This window comes from Thamnophis elegans, chromosome 4 (assembly GCF_009769535.1).
Source record: "Thamnophis elegans isolate rThaEle1 chromosome 4, rThaEle1.pri, whole genome shotgun sequence".
Lineage (NCBI taxonomy): Eukaryota > Metazoa > Chordata > Lepidosauria > Squamata > Colubridae > Thamnophis > Thamnophis elegans.
The window spans coordinates 15207967-15221339 of NC_045544.1; the positions used below are offsets into that span (position 1 = coordinate 15207967).

The 13373-nt window shown below is 39.8% G+C and overlaps 1 protein-coding gene across 1 annotated transcript in view; it reads left to right on the top strand.

The window, feature by feature from the left end:
- The window catches only part of MYO6 (myosin VI), a 121579-nt gene that overhangs the window by 43023 nt on the left and 65183 nt on the right, over positions 1 to 13373 (top strand). Inside the window, exons 3-7 of the mRNA XM_032216291.1 lie at positions 697 to 766; positions 1574 to 1647; positions 6305 to 6434; positions 7744 to 7849; positions 9204 to 9259. Of these exons, the coding sequence (XP_032072182.1) occupies positions 697 to 766; positions 1574 to 1647; positions 6305 to 6434; positions 7744 to 7849; positions 9204 to 9259 (436 nt within the window). The remainder of the gene's footprint in view (positions 1 to 696; positions 767 to 1573; positions 1648 to 6304; positions 6435 to 7743; positions 7850 to 9203; positions 9260 to 13373) is intronic.

Here is a 13373-nt window from a genome sequence, read left to right on the forward strand (position 1 = left end):
TAGGAGACTACAGGGAAGTGCTAGGGTAGTGGGTTCAACTGAGAAGTGAATTATCTTTGCAGAAGAAGCCGTTGGCAAACCAATTTGAATCATCATCATCAAAAACCATACATGGTAATGTTCAAATGATCACCGGGAGTCAGGTGCAGCTGAGAGGCTTTCTTTTTTTATTTGTTGCTTAAGGTGACTTCATCAAGTAGCAAACTTTCTCTTGATCCTAAATATGGTGTTCCATATATTTGCCATCCCTGACTTTTATATTTCACTGACAACTCCTGAAAATGCATGCTTGCATTTCCTGCATTATAGAGCTGTGGTGGTGCAGTGGTTGGAATGCAGTATTGTATGGCTAATTCTGCCGACTGCCAGGAGTTTGATTCTCTCCGGCTCAAGGTTGACTCAGTCTCCCATCCTTCTGAGGTCGGTAAAATGAGGACCTAGATTTTTTTTGTGGGGAGGGCAATTTGCTGATCCTGTAAACTGCTTAGAAAGGGCTGTAAAGCACTGGAAAGTGGTATATAAATCTAAGTGCTATTGCTATGGCTATATCCTTGTAGGAAAGCTGAGCTGTTGCGCATGAAACTTCTCTTCCTGCAAATTTACATGAAGGTGCTTGATTGCATATTACTTCCAATAATAAGGCTTTCTTCAGTTTCCCACATAAACCAATAACTTATATCTCCTTTTCTTTGACAGACCATTTTTGCTGCTATCAACCAAGTCTTTCCCGCAGAGGAGGACAGTAAGAAGGAGGTGGAGGATAATTGTAAGTGAGCCATGTAAATGTTAAGTGAGGTGGCAGGGGCTCTGGGTTGCCAAAACCCAGCTGCTTGCTTGAGCCAAGGCCCTTCACAAATGAATAAGTGTTGCTAGGTGATGCCCCCCCTCCCCAGAATGGAAACCCCCCCCCCCCCGGGTGATTTGTTTGGCCTTCTGTGTATTTAGAGGATTCCATTTGAAACATGCTGAGTCTGAATGAAGAATGCTACAGAAGAATGCTACTGGCAGGAGCAGCATTATCAGATTAGCCTTAGCTATGACTAGTTGCAGTGGTTAAAGTGAAGTATGGCAGGCAAATTTTGCCCACAGGCAGGAGTTCAATCCTGACCGGCTCAAGGTTGACTCAGCCTTCCATCTTTTTGAAGTCGGTAAAATGAGGACCCAGATTATTGGGGGCAATAGGCTGACTCTGTAAACCGTTTAGAGAGGACTGTGAAGCACTGTAAAGCTGTATATAAGTCTAAGTGCTATTGCTATCTATCAGGAAGACTGTTCTAGGCCTACCTTATGCACAAAGCCAGCTAAGTGACCTTGGACCAGTCACTTTCTCTTATAAAGGAGGCAAGGGGGAAAAAAAACCTTGCTAGGAAAACTGCAGAGATTTGTCCAAGAATTAGAGACGATTGAAGAGAAGAAAGTAAGAAAAGACTCTGGAATTTTTTCTATAATCCTCTAGGCCTGCCACAGATCCTGAGTCCTTATCTCACCTCCTCTAAGTCTGTCACAGATTTCTTTCAGGAAAAATGGCAGGATATATGGTACTTACGAAACTATCGTTGTGCTTTCATTGTAGGTTCCCTAATGTATTTAAATGAAGCTACCCTCTTACATAATATAAGAGTTCGCTACAGCAAGGATAGAATTTATGTAAGTATCACCACAGCTTGTGAAAAATATGGGTGGGGTTTGTTTTTGGTCACAAAGGAAAATATGAAATATATATTGTTTATTTGGTCAATGACCAGTGAATTTTTTTAAAAAAATACAACACCGAAGTAAAATCTAATAGATGAAATAAAATACTAACATAACAAAAATGAAATAACATAAAAATGAAGACATATGCTACTGTATTGGTGCATCAATTACCTGTGCAAATGTAAATTTAAAATATTACAATCTACAAAGTAAGATATAGTATATATCATCTAAAAACAAAATGGATAGTATGTATTATGTACTATGATAGCGGTGTTCCGATATCTCAGGGGCTGCCACAAAGAAGAGGGAGTCAAGCTATTCTCTAAAGCACCTGAGGGTAGAACAAGAAGCAATGGGTGGAAACTAATCAAGGAGAGAAGCAACTTAGAACTGAGGAGAAATTTCCTGACAGTTAGAAAAATTAATTAGTGGAACAACTTGCCTCCAGAAGTTGTGAATGCTCCAACACTGGAAGTTTTTAAGAAGAATGTTGGATAACTATTTGTCTGAAGTGGCGTAAGATTTCCTGTCTAGGCAGGGGGTTGGACTAGAAGACCTCCAAAGTCCCTCCCAACTCTGTTATTCTAGTCCTTTAAACCTAAAATGATAAATAAAGCGGAAGTAATTATTTGTATAACCAGCTGTGCCTTATTTTCAGCAGCAACATAGCAATTGGCTACTGCACAAGTAATAAAGTATTATGAATCTTCTAGAAGATGGTTCTCATAGAAATTGTCTGATCTTCCTGGAAATTTTCATACTAGAAATAGAATATAAGCAGATCTGACATCTCTTTGGAATTTACAGTGCAAATACATGCAAAATGGCTTTGATCTCTGTCACCTCATGGGCAGGTATGCCCAGTTAATGAGCTTTTTAGAGTATCTGCCTGTGAGGATGGAAAGATGTTACTCCTGCTTTGAAAAATCAGCTTGGGGAAAGTTAGATTTTGTAGATATCTTCCTGTTTCCCAAGCACTCTTATCTGTGCAATTTCTGCCACATTAGGGCAGCCTATTAACTTCAGTCTGAAACTCCATGTCGTCTTTATTCTTGGGCGTGGTTGTTTGGCGTGGTCATGTCCTAAAGAAATTAGGCATGGTGCAGAAAGCCCATATAATAGCCAATCCTGCTCTACAGCCTGTTTCCAGGGAGAAGCAAAACCATCTTATTAAAACTAGTGTCAGTTCAACTGGAAGATTTGGATTTTCAGCCCGTAACGTATCCACTTCTTCCAAACCCTTATCTGGTTGCAGGCATTCCTGTCGCAAGATTTAACTGGGTGTTTGCTGTCCTTGGGTGCAGCAAGGACTGATCTCACAAATTTTATGGCCACGGTTTCCAGTATATCTGTCTTTGCATAAATTTCCACTTTGTGCCCCATAAAGGATTTGAGCCAGTGTTTTAATACTGCAGGGATTAATTATCCTCTACCAAGTATAAAAGAAGTGCTTAATTGCCCTTTTAGACATAAATTAGCTTCGCTATGTGATTCTGATATATGTTTCAAGTGCATTTAGAATGGAAAACCACTCCAAGGTGTTTCAGTACAGTATTTCAATACCATAACATGCTCTGATTTCTGGAGGTTTCTGCTCTCCAGCTGTTGAGTGGCTCTCTTAACAAAGACCAGAATTTTAGATGTTTCAAAACTGGGAACCAGGTGTTCTGCGGATCTACCAAAATATTACTGTTATTGCTCTTTCCAGCCTTACGGTGATTTGTGAAATTATAGTGGCATAATCAGTGTAAAGGGTCTAGGATTATTAAGAATGTACAATTTGAAAAAAGAGTGGAAATGAATATGTCCCTGTCCAAATCCTTTCTGCACTACTGTGCTAGAGAAGGGACTCTTGGGGGTTGTATTTCATTCTTAAAATAGTTGTTGGAGTATAATTTCTGTATCAGAAAGAGGTGATAGTTGTCAACTGCCCCCCCCTTCCAAAGGCAATTCCTGGTTGTTATGTCAAAAGCATGTTTTAAATCTAGAAAGGCCATAAAGAAAGAAGAATTCTTTTTTTGAATATATCTTTGTGCAAGATGATAGAGCACCAGAATGTAGTCTCTTGTTGATCTCCTGGCTGCTCCTCTTGGATTATGCCTCATGCCTCTATCCAGTCTTGGAATTTGTGATTAACTGCTTAGCATATAATTTGCTAACTGCATGCAGAAGGCCAATAGGCCTGTATAATTGCATGAATCATTGTTATTGTTTTTATTATGAATTAGGCCAATATTTTCCAGGCCCCCAATGTTTTGGAACATAACTAGTCTTATCTATGAATATAAACACGGGTGCTAATCTATGAATATAAACACGGAGGCTAGCAGAGACACCCACCAGCTGGGAATCTGGTTTTATTATGGAATTATTACTGACAGAACATAATAAACATCTGGAGCCTTATGTCCTTAAGGGATGAGTTAAGGGTTAACTCTTGTACAGAGCTGGGTGGGTGGGTGGGGGGCAATTTTAAACCTCAGATCTCATTTATATTACCAGCAATGATCATGTACAACATTCTGAAATATTCCACCCAAGCTTGAATTGACACTTAATTGACTGGGGAAATAGGGTGGGTGTCTACTGGTTTTCCTAGTCCTCAGGTAGTTTGCCAGAAGTAGGAAGAATCTTTTTTCCTGACTGATTGAATTGGTTTCCGCCAGATCTTCTTCATTGCCAATATTTTCTTATGGGATGGCCAGTAGATTAACTAGACTAATCTATCATGCCTTTAGATTACTCTTTCTGTACTGTATGACAGGCTTTATGACATGGCCTTTTCAACTGTGCACAATCTTGATCGTGGCACGACAAAACCGCGCTCGACTAAAGCGCACCCGATTAAACCGCGTCGCTGATGTCATCAACAGAGCGACAACAGCGAGCGCGGAGAAAGAAGGGCGCTTTAAATAGCGCTTTGAAAGCAAGCCGATTCAAGTTAAGGTAAGGGTTAGGTTTAGGGTTAGCTTTAGGGTTAGCTTTAGGGTTATGTTAAGGGTTAGGGTTAGGGTTAGGTTTAGGGTTAGGTTAAGGGTTAGGGTTAGGTTTAGGGTTAGGTTAAGGGTTAGGGTTAGGTTTAGGGTTAGGTTAAGGGTTAGGTTTAGGGTTAGGTTTAGGGTTAGGTTTAGGGGGGTTAGGTTTAGGTTTAGATGTTAATTTTAGGTTTAGCGTTTACAGCGTGCTTCTGTCTCCGCACTGTTGTCGCCCTGTGATGACATCAGCTACGCGGTTTCGTCGAGCGCGGTTTAGTCGAACGCGGTTTTGTGGTGGAACCAATCTTGATATCAAACCATTTTTATGTGGTACATCCAGTTACTGGAGTGTTGCTTTGTTTCTTTGACAAAAGCAGATTTCACATTAAAAATTAACAGACCCTACAAGTATGGTTTTTGAGACCTGTTGCCTAGCTGCTATGCACAGGATTTCTAAAGTTTCCAAGGCTGCTAGCTACTTAGCGAGTGCTTTAGCGTTACTTTCATTCCATCTGTTGTCACGAAGCAATTTGGGGAGAAATTTACTCCAAACCTTCATTTTGCGAATGGAAGTAATTCATAAAAAAAAAAAAAAATCCCTCTGTCATTGCTCAATTGATTAAGAAGCAGGAAAGTTGCATAACCACTAGTCTAATTTTTTTTCAATTTTGGGGGCATTCTGTTTTTATTGAATACACCTACTGAAATTGTGCATTATGCACATAACGCATAGCTCATCCTTACACGCAATTCTTTTAGAGACCACAATACATTGAAAAGCAAAATATGCATGCTTGCCTTCCTCTCTGTCAAGTGAAGAACCCCGCATCACCCCTGACACTTCCCAGCTCAAACAGCCAGCTTAATATTTCATGGGGCTATTAGATTGCCTGATCATATGTAACAAATTCGGTCTAAATTGCACACGGTCCCTGCCATCTGCTTGACAAATGCCAGCTGGGAAATAGAAGGATGAAACTTCTGAAAGAAATGCCAGGAGCAGGGTTACAATAGTTACGTTAATTTCTTTTTCTTAATCCTGCCTCTTAAATGCTGACTTACCATTATGTTTGCGTAGGCGCATTGCTCTTTTTCATTGTTGTTTTTTTAAAAGAAAAATAAGTCACTGTATAATATGTGTAATTTTGTGTTGATCATAATTTTAAGATCCACTCAATCACACAGTTCATCCTTGAAAAATGAGCAGACGTGCTAAATTTGCTTTGTGTGAAAATAATTTTGCTACTAATTAATTTGTCATTGATTTACTTGCATTGCACCTAATTGTAAGCGTACACTACATAAAAATCACAACTAACAGCATTGATAATAATTTATTTTAAAGGGCTTTACAAAACATAGCCTTATGTATTCAGTGACTTTTTACACTGTAATTTATCAGCATAAGAAATGATGCTGTTTTAAATTATCAAACCAATATTACAATAATAAAATAAAAACTGCAACTGTGATTTGGTTCTGACTTCAAGAAATTGACCTGGGAAGTGTGTTGAACATTCCCTCAGGGGAATACCTTGAACCCTGTGGTAATAGGCCTCCAAAGTTTACAAACAGAAATTCCAAATCCATGTGATTATAACACATTTTGTTGTGGGTTTTCTTTCCAGACTTATGTAGCCAACATCCTGATAGCAGTGAATCCTTACTTTGATATACCAAAACTTTATTCATTAGATGTTATTAAAAAGTATCAAGGCAAGTCACTAGGGACGCTGGCGCCTCATGTCTATGCAATTGGTAAGGAACACATTTCTCTGACTTCCAATGTGTCAATGCTTTTATTTTCTGTAGCTTTTATTTTGTCTAAAATGGTTGCTTGGATTGCAGTTTGCTTTTAAGACTCCAATCTATATGCATATTGATTACTTTTAGGAGAGTAAGATGTCCCTGTGGGTGTTTATCAGTTGTGACCGACCTTAGGGAGGCTGTGCTCATCTCTATTTCTTGAACCAATGCTGCCTAGAGATGTTTCTGCAGTCATGTGGCCAGCATAACACCACACTGCAACACAGAGTATTGTTACCTTCCCACGTGCTTATATGTGGAACCAGCGGTGAGTTCCTATTGGTTCGGCCCGTTTTGGCTGAACCGGTAGTGGTATGGCGCCCTGGGTCTCTGGAACCAGCAGCGACCCAGGGCTGCCGTGCCTCTGAACCAGTCCCCAACCACCACCGCCATCTTGTTTTTGAGTTCTGCGCATGCACAGAACAATTTTAATTGAACTGTGGGTGCATGCACAGCACACATCCAGCACGCATGCACACATCTAGCGCTCATGAGCAAAGTGCGCACACAAGAGAACCGGTAGTAAAGACTGCTGGAACTCACCCTTTGTGGAACATATGCATGTACTTGCATTTACTTCCTTTCGAAGTGCTAGGTTGGCAGGAGCTGGTTCACTCCGTCTCGTGGCCCTCTGGTCTTGAACTGCCGAGCTATACACCTTTAATGCTCTAAGACTTGGTGTCTTAAGGAGGGTGCTGTGGTAATACTGAACAGCTAGTCTTGACTTAGGACCGCAATTTTTTGTTGCTAAGCAAGGCAGTTATTAAGTGAGTTTTGTCTCATTTTATGACGATTCTTGCCATTGTTTTTAGTAAAGAAGCTGGCTTCCCTATTGAGTTTGCTTGTCAGAAAGTTACAAAAGATGATCACGGTTGACATGCAACCGTCAAAAATATGAGCCAGTTGCAAACATCCAAATTTTGATCACATGACCACGGAGACGCTACAATAGTCATAAGTGTGAAAAACGGTCATAAGTCAATTTTTTCAGTGCTGCTGCAACTTCAAATGGTCACTAAACAAATGATTGTTAAGTGAGGATTACCTATGTAGTGTCAGCATTTTACGCAAATCCTTTGTTGTCACTGTTTCTTTTCATTCAAGGAATATAGGTAGCTGTATACTGGGAAAGGAAAATATATTTATTTTTGTGTTTCAAATGTTTACAATAGAATATCACAGAGCTTCCCAAAGTAATGAAAATATTGATCTCTGTTCTGTTGGAAACTTACTTTGTTGTCTTCTTCAATATTTACCTCAGCTGACAAAGCCTTCCGCGACATGAAAGTGCTCAAGATGAGTCAGTCGATCATCGTGTCTGGTGAATCAGGAGCTGGCAAGACAGAAAATACTAAATTTGTTTTACGGTTTGTATCTTTATCTGAAAGCGTTTTAGTTGAACGAATCGTTCAAGTGCAGTCATTTTAATCCAAACATCTTGAATTCATAATAGATTTGCTTCCGATACTGAAAACAATTGTGAGTGAAATATGAACACATTTTAAATATAAAGAAGTCCCATAACAGAGCTGATGAATGCTTGTTTGTTTATGTCAAGAATTTATGTCTCCGCACAACTCAACCAGTGTGATTCTGCGAAGATTAATAAACATTAACAAGGAATAAAACCCAATCATCCATCCATAACTCAGATGTGACTTCAGTCAATGGTAAATTGAATGGAATAGGCAAAAAACCCCCCATCCAATAGGAGTCACTAATCACCTAAGCCCAGAGGTCTAGGAAAATAGCCATGTTTTGATCAACTTTCTAAAGACTAGCAGATCTCTTGTAGAGATATCTTGTTTCCAGATTTTTCCAAGACCCATAACCAGGCAGAAGAAGAACATCATGGCTTCAAAACCTAAGGGACTGGTTTGGAGAAAACTCAGCAGCATTCACGCGGCTGTTGACAAAAATAGGAGATGAACGCCAACGTTTGATGATGGATATGGCACAAGAAGACGAAAAAAAAAACAATAAAAAAATACAAAAGCTACACTGCCCGATTAATTTCTTTCACTTGTATTACACTTAAAACTTGATAGGAACACCAAACATTCTGGAAAAGAGAAGGGACGTCAGAACAACTCACAGCAGGCCTATCCCAAAAGCAACACTGTCTCTTGCCTATAAAAGGATGAACAAAATAATAATTTCCTCGGTTTCTCAGTGGTCAGAAAGGTAATGGTACTTTGGTTAAGCCAATTTAGTGGTTAAGGCGCCAGTTTAGGAAGCAAGAAATCTCAAATTCAAGTCCTGCTTTAGCCATAAAAGCCAGCTGGGTGACTTTGGGCCAGTCAATCTGTTACCGTATTTTTCGGAGTATAAGACGCACCCCCCCCCCAAAGAGCACAGAAATGTTGGTGTGTCTTATACACCGAATACAGCCTTTTTTGGTCTCATCCCCCACCCCCTCATCCCAACGGAGGCATTTTTGCTTATCCCAGCCCTGCTGAAGCCTGCAGAATGCTGTTGAGGCCTGAGGGAAGGCAAAAACTTTTTTTTTCTTACTTACCTCTTCGAAATCTTGCGTGCGCCTTATACACTGGTGCGTCTTATAGTCCGAAAAATACAGTATTTCTCAAAATAATAAAAAGATGGGTTACAAATAAATAAATTTATATACAGCTCATTTCATTACAAGGGATCTTATGCTGTATGATTAAAAGTTGAGTAGAGACTCTTCCAAAAATTGCTAAATATTTTTTTTCTTTATAGGTATTTGACTGAATCTTATGGTAGTGGACAAGATATTGATGACAGGATTGTAGAAGGTATTCATATTTACCTTTAAATTTATTTTTGTACATTAATTGTGTCTACTTAAGGAGCAAATGTCATATTCATTACATTTCTGTAAGTGAAAGGCTTGTAATGTATGACATTTCAAATCTTACTAGACTGAAAAATGTAAGTGCTCTGTTGTGTTGCCTCTTGATAGAAAAGCAAGATACAAGATTTTGATTCTATAAAATATCTGTGCAGAAGAGAGGGCCTAAATGTAACTTTTCTTGAAGATGAGAATTGCTATTGCATTTTGGGAGAACAGGGTGGGATGGGGAGTAGATTTAATTTTTTTTCTTTTTTGTTTTTCTTCAGTGGGGAGACAGATTTAATATTTCTTTTCTTTTCCTTTTAAAAAGGATTAGGTTTCTTTTACGGTTCACAGTACCATTTTTGCAAGTTTCCTGTTTCCCTGAATGGCAGGAAATCACACTATTGATTTTTTTTCATGAGTGTATTGCAACGGGCTCCAGGGACCAAAAAAAAAAAAAAGTTTGGGGATCTCAGATTACCCATCCTTGAAATCTTTTTTTTCTAGTTTCTTTAGAAAACAGAGGCTTGAAAATAAGGCCAGCATAAGGAGAACATGTTTCTGGGGCAACTGTATGTATGCAAGCACTGCTGGAAGATTTTTGCCAGCACATCTTGCAATGTGGTCCCAGTTTTGTTGTGGAATGAGAAACGTGGTGAATCAGGCGACCACTGGAGACATCTAGAAAGCTTTTGTGTCAAGTCTTTGCCACGAGCATGAGGAGACGGAATCTTTTTTTTTCTGAATTTAAAGGCGCGTTTTCTACCCGATTCTCTTGGAAGCCTTTTCTGTGTGTCGAATGTATTTGCTGATGAGCAAAGTATTGTGTTGACCCTATCTGTTCCCTTAATGTCTTCGTAAGAATTGCTTACCTGCAAACAGTTTCTAATACAAGAAGCATGGTGCTGTTTGCCATTTCTTTGAAGAAGTTATTTGAAATGGGACTTAGTTCAGAAAGCACTGATCTTAGTGGCTTACTTTGGGATCAGAAGCGGGATGTTAACAATAGCTTATGCCGGTATCAAGGCCTTAAAAGAAAGGAAGCTATATAATAAAGAAGGAAAGAATTCCATTACTTTTTCCTTCCCTTATGGCACTACAATTCTTTACTTTGTGACAAAAGTAAATACATTCTGTCCGAAGTAGTCAGCTGAGCTATTAAACTGTAGTGGAGCTTATAGATCAATGGTGCGTGTGTTTGTATGTGGGTTCAGATGAATGAGTGGAGCGTTGTTTGAGAAATGCAAGGTCTATGATATGTTTCCTTGCTCAGTGGCAAAATGCTTTGAGGCTACGAAGGACTAGCTTAGCCTGAGCAATCTTCCTTTGATGGACTTCACAGCCAGGGCTTACTGCAAAGCAGTGCTTCCAGGAAAATAATTGAGAATGATATTGCTTAATTACAGCGGAAATATATAAGTATTCCATTATCCATGGCATCTATGAAAGTGGCTGACCATTGGGCATAGTGTCTGAAGCTGCATTCCCAACACTGGTACCCGTAGGTATTTCATTTTGGGGATGGGGAAGCTTGAAATAAATGCCTTATCCAGGCCATCTGCTCTTAATACACATTTGCTCCCATTTTTTGTTTTAAGCACATCTTAACCTGCATGGATGCATTATTCCTACAGAAGGACTTACTCACCAAGCCTTTTTGTAGTGCGTGTATATATGTGTTTGTACCTGTAACCATCAAATCTTTGTGTTGCAGTTCTGTGCATTTTCCTGGCAAGTTGGATAGTTTGAAAGGTCACTTGCCAACTCAACTTGCTTTAACTGTTACAGACAATCAAAACACTCTCTCACACACACACAATCTCCCCCACACCCCAGGAATCCGTATTTATCTTTATGATTTACAAATTCAGAAATAGTTTCTTTTTTAACCTTAGCTTTACCTCCTTAATGGCCAATTCCTTTTCTAATACTATGTTAGTTACATAATACTATATGTCTTCCCCCTCAAGAGGGACGTGCATTCATGGGACTAAATGATCAGTTTTGAGTTGAAAATCAAGCATTGCATACAAAGTTAGTCCTCTGTTCCCAACCGAAAAAATTTGAGAATGGCAGAATTGTTTATTCAAGAAGGTGTAGCTAAATAGATTTCTACTGCCACTACGGCAAAATATAGCTAGCCCTCAACTTAGAACCATTTGTTACAATGGCACTGAAAGAAGTGACTTATGATCAGTCCTCACATTTATGCCTATTTACAAGCATCCCATGGTCAAGCAATCCAAAATCAGGCGCTTAGCAGCCAGCATGTGTTTACGATGGTTGCAGCTTTCCTAGAATCACGTGATCACCATTTGCAACCTTTCCCGCTGGCTTCTGACAAGCAAAGTCGATGGGAAAAGCCGGATTTGATTAATGACCACATGATTTGCTTAACAACTACAGTGATTTGCTTAAGAGCCTTGTAAAAAAAAAATTGTAAAATCGGGTGCAACTCCCTTATCAACTTCCTGGCTTTAGCAATGGAATTCTGGTCCCCTGTTGTAGTCATAAGTTGAGGACTACCTATATAAGTGTTTCTTCAGTTTGCTCAATAAATGAGGCAGTTTTGATGGTAGATGTGGAATGGCAATGAATAGTCTTGATAGGTTAGCGTGATCATATAGCTCATGCCAGTTTTCTCCAGTCTGACATCTCAAATTGTCATGGGACTCCAGAATTCCCAGGTATTTTAGTGAGGAGGGCTGGCTAGGAATTATGAGAGTTTTAACCACAAAGGTTGGTTTGTTCCCATTATACATTTGTCTACATACACTCTGTAGAAGTCACCTTCCAATACAAATGACCATGTCCTTAAGCTTATCAATGTTTATTTTAGTAGCTCACTTGCAAGGACGCTTGCTTAAGAATATTCCTGTCTTCTGCTGCTGAGTGATGTGGGGACTAAGCTGAATCAGTATAATCTGGATTGCCTCCAGGCATTTTCTGGTTCTAAGGCAGGGGTGTCAAACTCAAGGCCCAGGGCTTGGATTCGCCCTGCGGGGTGCTTAGATCTGGCCCGCAGTGCCTCTGTCAGTGAAAACGAAGCTCGGGCGGCACTCCCGAGCTCCGTTTTCACTGTCACAGGGTTGCAGGAGGCCATTGCAGCCTAAAACGGAGCTCACGAGAGCCACGGGCGGCACTCCCAAGCTCTGTTGTCACTGGCAGAGGGTTGCAGGAGGCCATCACAGCTGAAATGAACCTCAGGAGCCTGTTTTCGCTGGCAGAGCACGTGGGTGACCACAGGCACCTCCGACACGAGTGATGTCGAGCTGGTCCCGCCCACCCTGCCACTACCCACCCCAGGCCCCCAAGGTCAAACACAACCCTGATGCAGCCCTCAATGAAATCGAGTTTGACACCCCTGTTCTAAAGCCACTGGCTATATCTGTGTCCTAAGGCTGCAGCACCAAAGGTTCACAACTATCTTCTTCAGCATCTGGCAATTTCCTTGGCCTGAGGGGTCACAGGACCCATAGCTAATTTAGTATCATCTTCTGCTTTCCAGAACGGAAATGTATGTGCTTTGTGATTTGTCTCTAGTTGCATTGACCAGATTATTACATGTGGATTATTTTGTTGTTGTTTACTTCATTTTTTGGGCACCCCCAATATGCATGTTCTCTGGTCTAATGCCAAAATCTTAACCATCCTTTTCTTGAATTTTTGCTTGAACTGTAAATTAGGGTTGATTTATTGCATGCACACATGCTCATGGAATATGTATTACGAGATAATTCAGGATTATTTTATTAACATGGAACAGTTAACTTGGAGCTATTTAATGCACTTCCAAACAACTCAGTTTGATTTAATATTAATATTATTTGAAAACTATTTAGTGAAGTAAAATATTAACAGCTGTTAAAATACTTCAGTGAAATATTTTAACAGCTGTTAATATTAGGAAACAGCAAAGGGTAATCTTTTAAGTGGAAAAAATTCTAGCAAGATTATACAGTGATTGGGATTCAAACTGTTGCCCTTACCTAGTGGGAACAGAGAGTCTTCTTCCCTTCAGGTTTTGAGGCTTTAGTCATCTGATACTCAATGCTAAGTAACTTTAGCTCATC